Below are 18656 nucleotides of genomic sequence, written 5' to 3' on the forward strand. Positions count from 1 at the left end.
ACACTCATGCATCTTACCACAGGCCTTTTTCGCAGCAACCCTCTCACATTAAGCAGCAGGGAAACACAGGTGTTACTAACGACAGTGGCGAAGGTTCTGCTCGGGTTTAAATATGATTAATAACACCTGTGTTACCTAACCTTTCATAACAAAATTGGTGCTGTTTAAAATGCCCTAAAAATAAAACACAAGAAGTCATCCAATAGCGGCCATTGTGTTGCGTTTATCAGACATTTGTTACTAAAAAACAGAAAAATTGACGCTCTGCTCACTTAACAAAACGCTACGGTTATACAACTGAAGCTAAACAAGATTTTTGGATGGATTTGTTGGGTCGGTGAGTCACTCACACTCAGGGTTTGAAGGGGGAATTTCTAACAGCTGAGCAAAAAAACAAAACAGATTTCTAGCTGAAAGATGATGTCACGATTCAAAATGGATTTCCTAATTATATTACTTTCATTACAGGGTGTAGATCATTATTCATCATTGTATGCTCTCTCTCTTGTTAACTGTATGCATTGAGCCTTGTGTTTGGTTGATTATTACTGATTATTATTTCTCCTTAAACATGGCAACATTTAAGGGAATTAAGTGGAATAAGATTTATTGCCAAGAAGCATAGTTACAATAAAGAACCACCCTGCAAATAGAAAGGAAACCAAGTAAAAGTAATAAAAAATATTTTCTAATTTGCTCTTCAACTCTTTACTGAGGAACTAATAATCAAGTAAGAGAACTGTATGTTGTATTCATTCATTACCACTTGTAGACTGCACAGTGGATTTCTAGGTATAAATACATTTTGTTCTCTATCTTACCACTTTCTGCGTAGGCTGTACAAGTCAGTGGTATAATGTATTAAATCTCTGTTGTTATTAATGTTGTTTTACCACTTAACCTTTTGTTAACAGGTGGAGTGTTTATGTAAACGTACTTTGTACCCAGCTGTCAATTTAACGCTTCAAGGCAAATTTTCATTTCTCATACAGGAGCTAATCTCACACGAAAGGAGCAAAATAAAAAGAGCACAACAGAGGGAGAAGTCACGCCAAAGCAATTAAGCACTAACAGGACACAGAGGACGTATAACAAACCAACATACTGCTGATCTTTAGGGACAAAAATAAAATCAGGTAAGTAGGGCGCTGTAAAGGCCAGCGTAACGCAGGTTGCTTTCCCATTTGCTGGGATTGATTTGTGAGAAATACAATAGAAATTCATATTCGTACATACGCACATTTCACAAACACATACAGTATGAGGAAATAAATGACTAACCCTGCTAAAATCTAAACAAAAGGAGCTAACAAAGGTTTATAAGCAATGCTGTGCAAAAGTCTTGAGCCACACCTTATTTCTTTAAGTTTTGTTAGGAAAATAAGAAATCTGAGCAGTGTTTAGAGGCGCAAACATATGAAGGGCATTCAGAGTTGTTCTTTCAAGTTTGGCCACATTTTCTGTCCTCTATCAAGATGATCCAACACTGCTTCAATAATGCTGAACTTGGGGCTCCTGTGTGTGTATTTTTTTTCTTATCCAGGAACAATTTTACTCCATTTGGGGTCATTGTCATATTGAATAATGAATCTGTTGCTTTCCAGATCGTACTGTATGGTGGATCCAATCTGACAATAACTTTTCTGCACTCATAATTTTAATTCTGACAAGATCCCCAACATGACTGGCTGAAAGACAGACCCAAACCATGACAGAGCCTCCACCGTGTTAGAGATGGCTACAGACACTCACTGTTGTACCCATCTCCTGATCTCCTCCATACATTTGACCCAGAAATTAACATTTTGGGTTCATCACTCCATAAGACATGTAACCACTGATTTTCACTCCGGTTATTGGGCCATGTATCCAGTCTTTGCTTAAAGACTTGACTTTCAGATACTGTTCAACAACCTTTCATAGTTTTCAGCCCTGTCACTTCTTTGTGCCATGATATGTCATGTTTTCAGATAATATATCTTTGGGAATTACATTGTTGGTGCAAAAACTATTTCACGCCCATCAAACTGTGTTAAAACTGTGAAAATAAAAACGTTTTGAAATACCCTCAGAAAGCGTGGAAAACTAACTAAACTGCTTAAGGCAACTTTAAGAAATTACAAGAAATTTTGGCTCCTTGGAAGCAAAATACAAGGAAATGAGGAGTGGCGCAAGACTTTTCCACAGTACTGTGGTATAAAAGCTCCCTGGAAGAGCAGGTGTAATTAGAGAGCCTAGCGCTGGTGGATATCTCCTGCCATGTGCTCTTCACTGTGGCGAAAACGCACAACACAGCAAATCACTTCAAGGCTTAGCGCGAAGCACACACACACAGCCACAACACACCAGGCAGAAAAAGATACGTTAAAAAAATGGAAACACAACAACGGTTCATCTATAATTGCAATTCAAACTTAACTGGACAATCTAGATACCAAATTTCCATTTCAAGTGTGCACAAACGCATACACACACATCCTGCGAAGGGCTTCTGTTAACCAAAAGGTTAATGGTTCTGAAAACGGCGACCACATACCGATGTGCATCATCACAAACCACGCAGCCTCAGTGATGGCACAGGAGCTCAAAAGGCCAGCATGACTGTGCAGACTGGAAGCAGAGAGAGCTGCACCAGTAAACATTTGCCTGCTGTGCACTGACGGGAAGTGTTTTTTTATGACGTGAAAAACCAGAGAATACTGGTATTTATCGGAACCTCTCACAGGATCTTTTCCCTTAAGTTTGCAGTGTTTCCTGTTGCACGATGCTCTCCCCATGGAGGCGTGCTTCTCTCTCTCTCTGAATATGATACATGGTGCTGTTCCCTCACTCTCTTGCTCATTAATAATGAAACAAACAGCAAGAAGAAAACAGAGATATCTCCTACAGCTGGGTCGCATTATTACTGCGAGGTGGAAAAACTACTGTGAACATGCTGCTCTAGAAAGGTTATTAGCAGTAACCAAACACGTCCTGGCAATCCTAATTAACACGTAGCGCACAATAAAAGAACATTTTGTACATTTTTTTTGTCAAGGTCAAACTTTTATTAGATGACAATGCAATCACAAGGAAGATAATGTGTCTTTCCCAAGTAAAGACCCATGTTAAGATGACTGGAGAACAGCGGCACTAAAGTGAAGCAGATCAGCATTTCAATTCGAGCTTAGGGCTCTTTCAGTAGGGCAGATGTTTGTCATTGCCAATACGACACCCACTTTGTATCCAAACACAGCTTTTCAACTTGCTACGAGTAAAATCAATAATATCCCAGCACATTTTGTTCATGTGTGTGAATTTTTATGCAATGTTTCATATGCCGTGTTATGTTTACTGAATAAGATGGAAGCAGGGAGCAGAGAAGGCCTTCACAAGGTTGCTTTACACCCTACTTACATAGACTATAAATGAATACATGATAAATCCAGGGTAATACTAAAAATATTTTCATGAATGAAAATGTTTTCAGTGACTTCAATCTATTTATGTGGATAAAAACACCCAAATTGTGAGAAAAATGGTAGATTTATACAGGAAAAGTCAGATCACTGAGACTAAAGGCAGACTTCTGGGGGAAAAGGCCATTAAATGTTAGTAAAAGTCATAATTCTAAGATTATCAAGATTTTTTTAGTGGTCCAAAGTTGAGTGAGCATTTTTTACAAGCACTCTTTAAATCTTTAAATGACCATTTGTTCAACCATTTTTTTAAGTGACAAAACAGTTTAGGAAAGAAGAGAAGATGAGCTTTACAGAGATAAGCTGTGTATCACGGTAGCACAAAGTAATCACTGCTATCTTAACACTGACAGAAAATCCCCAGCTCCGCCTAGTTTTTACCATGTGAGCTTCACATTACCTTACTCCTTGACTATGTTGGGAGGGAGAGAAAATTCATATGGTTCCTGAAAGATGAGATAAGTCCATCAGGTCTGCATGAAACTTGGGTGATAAAGGGTTAAAGGGAATATCATCTGATACTGATGTTTAGCTAATAAATAAATGCTTCTGTCATTTCATGAGTGTATTTGGCATCACTGTAATGGAAAAAAAAAAATATATATATATATATATATCTCTATCTATCAGAAGGCAACATTGCAGACATAGAGGACAGTTACAAGTACCTGGGGATCCCGCAGGCGAATGGGAACCATGAAGAGGCCGCTAGAAAAGCTGCAACCACCAAGTACCTGCTGAGGAGTCAGCTGAATGGTAAGAACAAGATCCGGGCCATCAACACATACGCCCTGCCCGTGATCAGGTACCCTGCTGGGGTAATAGGCTGGCCAAAGGAGGAGATAGAAGCCACTGACATAAAGACAAGAAAGCTCCTTACCATGCATGGAGGGTTTCACCCCAAGTCCAGCACCCTGAGGCTGTACGCTAAGCGGAAGGAAGGGGGCCGGGGACTGGTGAGTGTCAGCACCACAGTCCAGGATGAGACAAGGAACATCCAAGAATACATTGGGAAGATGGCCCCAACTGACCGAGTGCTCAGTGAATACCTCAGGCAGCAGAAACCCAAGAAAGAGGAGGGAGACGAGGAACCATCATGGAAGGACAGGCCCCTGCACGGTATGTACCACCGGCAGATAGAGGGGGTGGCTGATATCCAGAAATCCTACCAGTGGCTGGACAAAGCTGGACTGAAAGACAGCACAGAGACACTAATCATGGCAGCACAAGAACAAGCTCTGAGCACAAGATCCATAGAGGCTGGGGTCTATCACACCAGGCAAGACCCCAGGTGCAGGCTGTGTAAAGATGCCCCAGAGACAATCCAGCACATAACAGCAGGGTGCAAGATGCTAGCAGGCAAGGCATACATGGAACGCCATAACCAAGTGGCCGGCATAGTGTACAGGAACATCTGTGCCGAGTATAACCTGGAAGTCCCGAGGTCAAAATGGGAGATGCCCCCAAGGGTGGTGGAGAATGACCGAGCTAAGATCCTGTGGGACTTCCAGATACAGACGGACAAAATGGTGGTGGCTAACCAACCGGACATAGTGGTGGTAGACAAACAGAAGAAGACGGCCGTAGTGATCGATGTAGCGGTTCCGAATGACAGCAATATCAGGAAGAAGGAACACGAGAAGCTGGAGAAATACCAAGGGCTCAGAGAAGAGCTCGAGAGGATGTGGAGGGTGAAGGTAACGGTGGTCCCCGTGGTAATCGGAGCACTAGGTGCGGTGACTCCCAAGCTAGGCGAGTGGCTCCAGCAGATCCCGGGAATAACATCGGAGATCTCTGTCCAGAAGAGCGCAGTCCTGGGAACAGCTAAGATACTGCGCAGGACCCTCAAGCTCCCAGGCCTCTGGTAGAGGACCCGAGCTTGAAGGATAAACCGCCCGCAGGGCGTGCTGGGTGTTTTTATATATATATATATATATATACATATACATATATATATATATAACTAAGTGTCTCTGAATGTGTAGGCTAATGGTAAATGAACACAAACGAAATATTATTCATACAGGAATACAGCCAAATGATCGCAAGATGAGGTATTTATCCTCTTTGTCTAAATTCGACCTCTGAACAGAGAGAAAAGCTGTGACATCAGCAGTGGCAAGACAGGCCAGTTCGACTGGACAACTGAACAACAATGAGCGAGCCTATGATACAAATGTCAATGACCAAACAGGAAACAGGAGTGGGGGACAGTGAAAGACCTTTTTCTAGTCCGGACACAACACTTCTCACAGTCTGCCGGCATTCAGTTGGAGACTTTCTGAAGGATATAGGCCAACGCTGAAGAAGGAAGAAAAGAAGTGTTTGAGACAGACACCATGCTATAGCCTCCTCCTGCAGCATTCCTCACACAAGAGGAAACATTCCTGCAGCATTGCATCATGGGGGATAAGTCAAAGGCAAGCAGTGTTCACGGCATGCTGATTTAGGTAAAGGCAGGAATGCGTGAGCTGTTTGGTCTACAGAACCATACAGCATTGAATAATCATTTAATAAGAGTTAGTACAAAGGTATGAAAGGACTGAATTTCATGCAGTGTAGACGTCTGCATCAGCCCCCTTTTCTGACACTAGTGTGAAAACCTTTAAGACAGCTGCACCAGCTCAAGTGAATTTAAATTTAGTTGAGTTATAATGTGCTACATGTGAACAGACACAACATTATCGGACTAATGCAGCCATTACAAAGACATACAGACTACAGCAGCCCATTTTCAAAACCTGAAAATCTTCTGCACCAAAACCTTTAATCTCATCTCATCCATTTTAGCCTTTTGACGTGAATCTCTTTCCCCAGATTCAAATTCAGGCAGGGGCCTTTCTGTGTTGAGTAAACATGTTTTCTCTTGGAGTAACTCACTTCATCCCACAACCCAATGACATACATGGCTTCATTAATTGGTGATTCTACATTAGTTGTAGGTGTGATTTATCCCCCGCCTCCTGCCCCATGACAACTGGGATAGGTTCCAGGACCCCTGCGACCCTCAATTGGATAAGTGGAAGAAAATAAATGGGTGGCTGTGTTGACACTGCAATTAAAACTATAAGTGATCTCCTGGGTTTTCAAGACTTGTACTCATTGTTCCAACTAACAATGCAACATCTGGTATGAAATGCTCACAGCTGAAACAAGTCTGTCTGAAGGCGTGCCAAACTAGGCGTGCCTAGACAGGCATTATGCAAATGTGGCACATGGTTATGTAGATAAGTCATGGAATAAAAGCTTGGACTCCAAACAAGGAGTTTCAGGCAGTAGGAGTGGACTTAGGACCTTACAAACATTTTAACTGCACATGCTGTATATTCTGACACCCTCCAGGAGAGGCAAAACCCAAATTATTTTTTACATTAGCGCCCACTAGATGAAAAAAGACTCATAACTACATTTAAAAATAATAATGTATCTGCAAGGTCCCTTTTACACTCAGTAGTTAAGTGGTATCGACTGGAGAGCAGAACACATGTTCGTTAGAAACTGATGACATACTCACTGAAATAGCTTTACTGGCCTTTAAAAGTAAACCGATGACTTATTCACTAAAAAAGCTTTCCAGACCTTTGAAAGTAATAAAACACAGATCAGTCCTCTGTCACAGATTCAGATCCACAGTCTCCACTGGTAATATACTTTGTTACATGCGTCATGAGTCAATGATGATGTTACAGGCTCTTCTAAAAAAGCAAACAAAAATTAAAAAAGGCAAGCTATCCATTGGAAACAAGCGCCTGCGTTCATCTGCCTACATAAAAAAAACTTTGAAAGTTTAGAGAAAATTGTTAAAAGTTTTAGAATAACTGTGAAAATCTCTCTTAAAATTTCCTTAAAATAGCAGAGTCATATCGTGGTATAAAAGTTGTAAACATCTGGGGGTTTGACTCCCGAACTCGTGAGTTGTGTTATCATCATTCAACACCAATGACAGCTCTACCTTGCGTGAGGAAATGATTCAGCAGATTTGGCTCTTGTCCCCTGTGGCGTGCCACTCTCCTGTTATAGTCCTGCTGTCACTTGTCCTGGGTGCCCTCTGTCTGGGATGACTCTAAATCTCCATCCACTGCGGTCAGAAACTCATCATTTTAGGTGACCAAGATCCCAAGATTTCATCCAGAGTGACAATTAGAGTAAAAACCCCTCAAACATCATTTCACAATGACTCAGTTGAATTTCTGCTGGGTTTTTTTGTTCAACGTTAACATCAATAACATGCGGTGTCGGCGTGACTCTCATTGAAACGTGCTACTGAAAGTTCCCTGCCGCTGTGTGATCAGCATTTTGATCATCTCAGCCAGCTCTTTTCTTGAGCTGCTGATTTCATTCCTATTCAGACTGTGCAGATGATGACGGTTGTCAGGCTAATGCTTCATGAGCATCCATAGCATCGGTGCATGCACATTGAGCCCACTTGAGGGACTTATGAGAAACCTTGCTGTGCCCTCCATACTCTATTCCAGGCTCAATTTGCTGCCTTCTGGCTTCCTTCCAACGATCAGAGGCAAATATTGTAGGGGGAAACCAGTTCACTCTGCTTCTTTCAGTCAGCTGGCAGACTGGCAAAAAAAAGAAAAAACAGAAAGCAGCTGAGAACAGTTCATCACCTTATTTATTATTCAGGACTCAGCATAAAAGCCATGGCAAGAGCAAGCCAATCTTTTTGGTAGAAAACAAGGAAACTTCTGCAACCATTATTTATGCCGTGTTATGCTGATTTACTTCCAGTTATGTTGAGTCATTCCCTTCGTATTCAGCTCGCGTCAGGAGTTTCCTTCCTACCTCAGAGTTATTGATAGTCGGCTTTCATCCATAAATACCACATTTTAAGATATTTAATACATAAATCTTTAACTGTGTTCATGTCTGAGGAGTATTTCTGCACAAACCAGCTGAAAGTTGATCTGGGTCCACAGCACGCTACCAACTTAACTGAGTGCACTGACTCAGTATTATCAAAGTGCTCAACCCATCTGGGCTGATGACATAATCTATGAGCCCGTCTGCTCTGTGAGGGATGGAAATAATCCGGTGTTGTATTACAGCAATGACCCAAGCATGTGCCCAGCACATGGTCCGAGCAGGCAGAGTGAACACACAAGTGCACTGAGGATTTAGGTGGCCCTGGGGCTTGTTCAGTATCCCACCCCCCCATGGTCATGTGGTGACACATGGGGACACCCCTCGTCCCAAAAACCTCAGCGTTCTTATGCAAGAAATAATCTGGTTATACAATCCGGTAATGTTTTCTGGATCAAGGCTAGAGAAGGGAACGCTTTTTTAGATTTGATAAAATCACAACTTTTTTTTTTCCATGTATCGCTCGGTGTCCCAATCAGATGAAAGCATTCGTGGAGATGCTCAGACCCTTTTCTTATGCTGCGATGACCAGACTTTAAGAATTTTACTGATTTTAATGAATCAACACGCAAGTCCGGTAACGCACGTCCTCCCCGTAGTTTTGTCACACACTTCTAAGTCAATCGAGCTAATTCTGTCCACATACTGACTGTTGTGATCACTGAATGAGAATGAGTATTGTCCAGGATGTCACACAATGACAGCCCGGGATAACTACAGTACTTGTGTGGGCAAACACACACCTCTGTTTGGCGTCGGTGGAGATTAAAGCTGCGGTTATGCCTGATGCATCAGTTATTGCGCACAGCAATTATGACATCAACGCAGCGTTGTAACCTTTTATACTTGAGCTTCACTTACTGCTGTCTACCTCTAAATGACAGACGTCACTGCTGAGAAAAGTATATGCTACACGACTGTAATAGCAACAGAAGAGGTGATATAAAGGAACTATGTCATTCAAGCACAGCGACAATTATCGGTTTATCTACACTTTTCTGTAGACAGTCGCACATTTTCCTTTTGGTTGAGCAATCCCAGCACAGCTTCTGTGACAACTGGGAATCCAACTGATAGTCTGTAAATATGCTTTTAAAGGAAGACCAGTACATAGACTCATGCCTCCACGTCAACCAGTTTGCATGCATGCCACGTGATGCAGGTTACAAAATTAAACACACAACCACCTGACATTGGGTCATCAGCAATAATGACTACTTTTTATGCCACCATGAGCAAAGGTAACAACTGCAAGCGTAAACTAAGCTTACATTTATGCCAGTCATCATGCTTGTGCACATGGCATTATACCTAAAAGCCCACTCCTGATACCTCAACGTCACTGCAAAACAGCTAGATGCATACCCAGCATTAAAATTTAGATTAACATGATACAAAGGTAAGTGGAAAACTGCTAAACTTTTACTGAACACAGACTGTTTTGTTAGTCATGAACTGCATTAACTTAAAGCCTCCCTTTAGCACCAGAAGTAAATTAGGCCTTGAAACATTGCAAAGTTTTCTAGTGTTGATAAAGAACGGCATTACTTCTGACTGCAACCAAGTTACTGGCCATTCTCCCTCATTTCTCTCCCATCCTCTGCAGGTGGTAGGCAAAGCCCAAGGTGTGGGGGAGGGTACTTCATTCGCAGGTGCTTTGCTCATAGCCGTCAAAAATCCTACATTTTTAAAATGAAAAGAAATAAACGGAAAAGTCATGTTAAAAAGTTATTTTTAAAATGATCTTACGGCATTTTTGTAGCAATGAAAATAAATAAAACACTGGAACCCGATGCTTCCATAGGTTAGGGTTAAGGTTAGTTAGAAACCCCTCTGTCTGTGCAAAGGAAGTGTCGGGACAACCTGTGTATTATCAGAAAAATACTGCACTGCGGGATTTAGTACTAGATGCTTCAATATGGATGGCAACAAATAAACACAAGTAACTGGTTTGTCAGTGGTTCACCCTGCAGCAAGATAATGACCCAAAACATTAGAGGAAGAGGACAAGGCAGGCTTCAGATGATGGAAAACCAGCAGTCTCCAGACTGAATCCCCATTTAGGTGAACTCGATAAAAGGGCGAAGCAAAGCAAACTAAAAGAACAATAGGTTTGGTGCTGAAACATCCAATGTGTTATTTCTTGTGGTCTGAGTTTAAAATTTAGGATAACATAAGATATATTTTATTTATCCCATCATTGTTACATTCATGCATTACAGCTGCCAAACTACTAATCTGTATCTTTCCAATTCTTCAAAAACAGTTTTACCTATTACAGAGCATTACTGTGTCTAGAAGAAATTATAGATTTTCATATTGTTTCCCTTATTGTCACTATTATATTTATGTGCTCTCTCTTTTCATTTTAACTTAACCATACCAGTTTGCGCAATCTTTAAAAAAAATAGCTCTTGCTATTGAGGCCTTGAGTACATAAAAGCTACAGAAAAAACGACACAAACTGATAATCTGATAATTACTTAAACAGTTAAGCAAAGAGTGTGTAAAGCATGAATGTTCTTAGTTATAAAATTCAGTAAGAAAAACCCCTACAGTGTTGATAAAAAGCTGCATTATTCTCAACTAAAGCCAAATCCAAAATCTAACCTAGAAATACAAGCCTACTATTCTCCTTTCCTTCTGTCACTCACATCCTCTGCTGGGAAGACAAAAGCCAAATCATGAGGGGTGGCGCTTCATTTACAGGTAATTCCAAGAACAGTCAAACTTATAAATACAGACAAAGGTGATCGTGATGTTTTTCATCAATGATAATGAAGAGAGCAATTTAAAAGGTACCAATGCCAATAAAAACAGGGTGCAGAAAAGTGTACATCCCCCTCAGTCAGGACTGAGACTTGCTGATTCTCTGTGGTACTTCAAAATCTTACTGTTTTCCACGGCTACTTTCCTTCAATCATCGTGCCCTCACACCTCTTGGGTTCTGCTTACAGTCCTGCAATGAATTTAAAAAGGCTTTCAATTGCCTGGCCTGCCTGAATCTGCACTAGGGTCAGCTCTCTAAATCCCAGCAGCTGACACCAAATCAATTACCACGTGGCTGTTGGGTAAGCAGAATGGGATGTCCACAAGGAACTCCAGAAACTGGGCTAAATATGAAACCACAGTGACCACTGCTCACCAGTCTGCAGCAAATATGCAGAACTGGCTGTGCAAAGACTAACCCCAGACACAAGCACAGCGAGAGCATGGAGCAATTATTACAGAATAAATAAGCAGCTATGGTTCCCTCTGATAAGAATATATATGAAGTGTAATAAAATTTTAAATGTTGGAGGCATATTGACAAGAAAACGAAATCAAATGAATTAAAGGTACAAACAAGGATTATGTAAATACTTTACATGTAATTACACATTTGTTACAAAAGACATAATAAAGATTAAAATTGAAAACTAAAAAAAGAAGCAAAGTTGTAAAAATGCACTCTTGACCAGCATAAACTCAAAGATATATACTACTATCAATATTTGCATTGTACATAAACATTGCGATGAAAATCATATCACAGACCACAAGCTGACATCTTCAAATGACATAAACCCAGTGTTTTATTTAAAAAGCAACAATTCAGAATTAATATTTATCTAATTATCTGAAAATTTATCAGATTTTTTTTTTGCTTCTATTAATCGTTTCAACTCTTCTTCCTAGAAGCCATTTAATAATTCAATAAATGTATTAGTAACAACTGTGTTAATGGGAATGAAAACTTGTGTTAGGTTTTGGTCTTTTAAAAAGCCAGAATGTGAAGCGTCACAAGTCTGATGACTGTGCCTTTTCCCACTTTCCAAACAGATGCGTCTGTTAGTTTGTGTGTCATCGCCACCTCTTCATACATGAACATTTCTTTTCAAATCAAATTCAAATGATGCATTTCAAGAAGGGCCCACACGGCCGGCAACAAAGAGAGAACAAAGGGAAAGCAAAAAATCTGTTTCTTTGTCGAAACCGTCAGCTGTCAGCGCGCCTCGCTGTCTTTCTGATGGTGTAAATAAACTTTTTCAGAGTATCTCATATGATGGTTTGACAGTGATTTATGAGCATGATAAATACTTGCCTGCCTTGACGTGTTTCATTTACATGTTAATAATTTTACAGCATTGTTCTTTATATAAAAAATGCATAGTTTCGAGAGATTTGATCTCATGCAAGCTTTGTTTACTGTTATATAAAATTCCCTCTGAGTTTTTATGCAGGAATGTTGACTCAAACATTGGAGCAGCTCTCCCCAGCCCAACAACAAATACCTGCTGAAAATTAATTTTTATCGGTTAGCTTCTTTAATCTTCCTCCTATTAGTTTGGGCCATAGTTCAGATCTAATGTGTGTATGATGGAATAATTGCAAAATGACATTGCTGACTGTGTCTTTATATGTGTGTGTACTTATCTTTAATTTGTGGTTTTAGTCAAACTGTTACGTTTTTTTAAAGTGTTGTACAAATGAAATTATTATTGTCAGTATTATGACTATTACTGTTGTTGTTAAATAACACTAGTAGTTATTAGAAATATGATGTAATTAATCAAATCTGCCAAGAGGAAACCTCATTGGCTGATGTTTGATGTGTTGCGAGCTAAAAGCCAATCTGTTTCCATGCTAAAGATTAAGCAGCAGCACACTATAAACAAAAGTTATCACCTGCTTCGTTCAGATAAAGAGGAGTGCAGTATGAGCTATCTACACATTAAAATGTCCTGTGGGGAGAGGGGCAAAATTAGTAGCGTGCTGCAAAATGGGGTGCGTGCACTGGGCTCGGTGCGACCTGTGAGCCCCGTCACACTGACAGATGAGGTGGTGTGAAGCTGAAGGTCAGCTCCTGAATGCCTGATGGAATACCAGCACAGAGAGGAACACAGGTTACAGAGGAAATGCCCAGGTTTAGCCGCCTGTCTTTTGTAATCAGTCACTGTGCAACTTGATGAGCGAGAGGTGAGGAAACACTCGCCAACATTGGTCTTGGCTTTGTTTTCTGCAATGTGCAATGTAGCACACTCTTATTAATCCTTCTCCAAGCTTATCTTTTTGATCTACAACTCTTCTCCACACTAAATATAACTTGAGTTACAAAACACACCAGGTAGGAGAGCTCTTTATAGATATTTGGGTTGCTAACTAGCTGCATAAAAACCAGCTCAACCAGTTTAAGGATCTACAAAGTATGTAGAAAGCCTAACCTGTCAATACTGCAGTATTATGTCCTTCCAACCCATGCGTACTTCTTAGCAGGACATCCATCTTTACACATTCATCTTGTCCAGGAACTAATGCATTGAGTTTGACTAAGAAGGGATTGTGTGGCAGGGGCAAAAAAAGTCCTGCTCTGTGTGACTTATCTTAGAGGTACAGAGCAGCTATGGAAATATCAATAGCTCTGCTTCAGTCAAAGGAACAAGCTGATTCAACATTTTTCTATCTCCAGGAGAGCATAGTTCAGTGATAAACCACTTACTGTTGATGGAAATGACAATGCAATGTGGTGTTTGACAATAAATGCCAAAATATGGGGGATGGAAACAGATTTTAATTAGTACAGAAATATTTTCTCTTAGAACAAATTAAACAACTATTGGCTAGCAAAGTGCCTCTTCAGCACCATGTGCCAAAGTCATCTGAACTTTCTTTCTTTATTACTGTTGCCTTTTCATGCTGATTGGCACAACTGTAGAAGCTTTTAGCGCCTCTCCCCACTCCTTTGAGGCAGAACTGGTCATTTAAATCCCACAGACTCATGCGTAATTCTTTTCAATCCTACCATAGCTGTGATTTGGCAGAAAAGGCACTGATGCAATAGCTCAGCACTTTAGAGGCAGTAGTCGTTTACGAATGTAACAATACTCTGGTGAACCCCAACACTTTGGCCTGACCCCAGATCACCGAAATGCTGCGACAGCAAATACAGTTTGACTCAGGAACAGGGAATGACGCAGGTGTGTGTATGTGGTCCAGAACAGGTGGACAAAGTGTAATCAGAGGCCTTTTATCTAAGCCTTGTGTGACACTACTGTTGCAAAAGCTCTTATTATAATTACCCAATGATGATGTGATTCAGCAGTTTTCTATTATCAAGAAGGCTGACTTATACTCTACTTATGCTCCCAATTGGAAATACGTGTTGCCAAACCTTTTAAAGGTTTCGGATGCAAAACGCATTTTTCATGTATTAAACACTTTTTTTATTGCCAATGTGTGAATGAACTGTAGAAACTCCCTTCCTCCAAGGCTAAAAAAATCCCTTTACATTGAACATGAATTGATTACGTTTTATTTATTTTCAGCGATGCCCAGGAAACCCTGTCTCCAGCCACCTCCTCAGTTCTTCTGGGGGAACACTGAAGTGCTTCTAAAACAGCCAAGAGATGTCTCCAACATGTCCTTGCTCTGCCCCTGGACCCCTTCTTTATGGGATCGGAACAACTCACTTAGGAGGTGCCCAGAACGCATCTTAAGCCATAGGTTAGCTAGGAAAATAGATTGGCACTTAAATCGACAGCTCAGCTCACTCTTTACCATAACAGGCTGGCACCACTCCATCTGTTAATCTCCCTGAACTATGTTGCTCTGCTCACATTGTTGCTAGCCAATCGAATCATAATGTAGGGCAAGTCCACAACAGTCCCAGTTTCTCCTACGGCCTCTTGGGAAAGTTAATTGCCCACCCATGGTCTATGCTCTATAGTTTGGCTCAAGCTCGGTTAGCTTGCCTTGTGAGTGATCACAACTGCTTAGCTATGAGGCATTTCTTGTAATCACCGCTGTTTCGTCCGATGATTCCTTGAGTGTGGAGTTCAAACACACAGTGACCTATCAGCTGACTTACCTCTTATCACAGGTATCATAATAACAAGGGTTTTTCTGAACATTATCATCGAGGAACTTTCAGTAAAGCAGGAGCATGCCAAGAAATAACAGTTACCTCCACCAGTCAACAGCTTGTTTAAGAGGCTTAATAATCTTTAAAGACTTACAATGTACAGCAGCTATGACACAGGTTTAACCTTTTAAGTGCAAGCCTTAAGTCAATATACTGACACAAACACACTGCTATAAAGTTAACAAGAATTTTCAATCCAGAGAAATGTTCACGTTCACTCATCCTAAAAGGTGCTGCAGTTGGCATATACTGAACTGTTCATTTAACAAGGCAACCAAGCCTTTAATACTTCCTCTGCTGTGTCAGGCATGTTTCCACACTTTGAGCTTGATTTAAGGAATCACAGCACATCCATTACTAGCGCACCCAAAAAGTGACGATTTTGCTGACAAATGTGTTTCCCGGGCAGGATTTGATTGTTTTGCCTTTTTTCAGACTGTATTCACAAATGGTATACAGAGCTGAGACAATCAATATTTTAAATAAACTGCATGAGAAAAATAGCTGGTAGGTATTTTGGTGGTCTTTAAGGCTTCAAATACAAAACAATGTTTTCTTAAAGTCCACCTTATCAATTGTAACAAAGTGTCTTTTTCCTGCCTGATATAAATAAAATATATTTGGACTTTGAACTGATACTACAACAAAACCATATTAATATGCAGAGGTGTGGACTCGAGTCACATGACTTGGACTCGAGTCAGACTCGAGTCATTAATTTTATGACTTTAGACTTGACTTGAAAAAATGTTCTAAGACTTGTGACTTGACTTGGACTTTTACACCAATGACTTGGGACTTGAATTGGACTTGAACCGGTTTACTTGAAAAGACTTGATATTTTACCCCAAATATAAAATTTAACATGCATATTATATAGAGATTGAAAATGTGACGTCATTCACGGGTAGAACCGCAAAGGATTCTGGGAACTCGTGGCAAGCGGTACTAGCGCACGCAGGCTTTCAATTGAAATCAGTCACACAGCGATAAAAAGAAACACAAAAATGTCAAGAAGCTGTTGTATTATTAACTGCAATAGCCGGTCGCATGACAGCCACGGGAAGCCGACGGGTAAAGAGATCGGTTGTTATCGGATTACGTCGTTGAAGAGAAATTGTTCGAGCCATGTTTCCAAAGTAACAAAGAGGCGACGGATGGTCTGGATTGCAGCCATTCAAAGATCAAATATAACGTCCCAGAACACTCCAGCTCACAGGTTAGTCTGCTCCAAGCATTTACACGAAGGTCAGTGTCTTTTAGTACTTAATACGTCATTTTCATAACATAATTGGTGATATAGGTTACAAGCAAGTCTGGCGCTGAACAGAAATGGTCGCGCTATGCTCCTTTGTTTATTGTGCATAAATAGTGAATTGTCCTGACACAATATTGCGTTTCGCTTCTGTTATTATGGTACACTGACAAAAACATATACTTTTATTCACAGGATAAAACAGGTTTTTTGTATCACTAATTGTCCAGTACGATTACAGCATACAGTATTATTGTCACTGCTACATTTCTGTGATGGGTACCAGAAATTATTTCCACTACTAATTAATTACCGTTGAGCTCAAAGGTCCTATTAATAAACGGTTAACGAATGTGTATTTATGACGACGATTTGTGAGACTGGTAAACTTATGATACGTACGATGGTCTTTCGTTCTACACGGTGCATTTCAAGGTCCTGCACCCATCCGTCGGTAAACTGTACCTGGGCTTGTTGCAGTGACCGGAAGTTACTAAACTTCATGAGTGTATGCACTCACTCCAAGAACCGTATGATTATAAATATGCATATAAATATGCTAAGATGAGATAGCTGACTTCATCTAACTAGCAAATGTTTTCCAGGCTACGTTGGTGATTCAGTTTTTTTTAATATGTATGATATTTTTGTCATGCGATTTTAAAGCCGGTCCTACAACCGCATCCAAGAATAACATGCAGCTTATCTCAGAACTGTCGGTGAAAATTATTCTTGGAGCTAGGTTTAATTGAGCTGCATTTTAAAGAGGTGCAATTTCACAATTTGTGTATATTTTCTAAGTTCACTATTTTGTCATGTGTTGAGAAAAACACAGATTAAAAAATTACATGGTCTAATATTTACATTTAGCATAACTGCAACATTATTTTTTCGTTTTTTTTTTTTAAAGACTCGAAAGGACTTGAAATTCAAAGTTTCAGACTTGTGACTTGACTCGGACTTTTACACCAGTGACTTGAGACTCGACTCTGACTTGCCTGACATTACTTGAGACTTGACTTGAGACTTGAGGATAAAGACTTGAGACTTACTTGAGACTTGCAAAACAATGACTTGGTCCCACCTCTGTTAATATGTCACCTTCTACTTTAAAAAAGGTTTGGATCTTGGAAAACGTCGACCAGAATAACAAATTCAGGTAAACTGTGCCATGTTTTATTTGTTCTTTGTTTGGAATAAACACATACTTTTATTTTAATCATGTTTTTTGCACTTTTTTTTATTTTTTAAAAAGGTGCTATTTTCTAGCATGTATATGCACCAAATGATAAACCCGTTTATTAAAAAAATATCCAGCAGAATCAATAATGAAAACAAATAGTTTTTAAGGAAATTAAAAACATGAGCTTTTGCTATAAAAATATATTCTCCTTTTAAAATATTTCCTCTTATGTGGTAACGACTTGATAATGACACTACTATTACAAGCAAAACGAATATTTTTTCAGCTGGTCTTCAGTGGTCTTGTGATTGTTATTAATCACTGATTTATTAAGGTATTTCAAACCTTTAAAATAACAAGACAGAATCACATGAACACTAATGTCAGCTGAAGACAGATGTAAGTAAATGAGTATTAGCCCAAATTGGCAGACTGTAGCATTGTTAGTCCTGACTGCAGCTTCAAAACAAAAGCATCAACAACAACAAAGGGGATAGCTGCTGATTAATACAGTGTAACATCAGGAACACGGGCTAACGTTAGCAGATGTGCCGACAGTCTATGAAATGATCAGGCTAGCGAGCTCTATGCATAAAAAATGACTGACTGCAGGGGCTGACACAACAACTTACCTTGGGCTTATACAGCCACTTTCGAAAGCGGTTCATCGTTACCTCGCCACCTTCCTTTGTCACCAACCCCTCCTCTCTTCTCCTGTACCTGTGTGTCTGACACTATCGGCGGCTGGCTGGCGGCTAAGCTAGCTAGCGCTTCTTGGGTCCAAATAGGAGGAAAAAAGACAATGTACGGCAAGTTGTCCTGAACGTTACACCGAGGCTCTGAAGGCGCACAAAGGAGGTATTGGGAAATAACCACTTATTTCCATTTTCCCTGAAGCCCGAGGTTAGCAACCTGTCCCTCCACCTGCCCAGTCACTTTCCAAGTCCCCGACGATACAGACAACTGGAGCACCGAAGGCTCCGCTGT

At 40.3% G+C, this 18656-nt stretch overlaps 1 protein-coding gene across 1 annotated transcript in view; it reads right to left on the reverse strand.

Annotated features, from left to right (window-relative positions):
* Window positions 1-18656, reverse strand: part of zfyve28 (zinc finger, FYVE domain containing 28) — a 29731-nt gene extending 11075 nt beyond the window's left edge. The window contains exon 1 of the mRNA XM_085343094.1: window positions 18302-18656. Coding sequence (XP_085199220.1) covers window positions 18302-18337 — 36 coding nt within the window. The 5' untranslated portion in view covers window positions 18338-18656. The remainder of the gene's footprint in view (window positions 1-18301) is intronic.

The sequence above is a fragment of the Diplotaxodon limnothrissa genome, linkage group LG19 (genome assembly GCF_057381915.1).
Source record: "Diplotaxodon limnothrissa isolate DT_005_m linkage group LG19, D_limnothrissa_male_GT1.1, whole genome shotgun sequence".
Lineage (NCBI taxonomy): Eukaryota > Metazoa > Chordata > Actinopteri > Cichliformes > Cichlidae > Diplotaxodon > Diplotaxodon limnothrissa.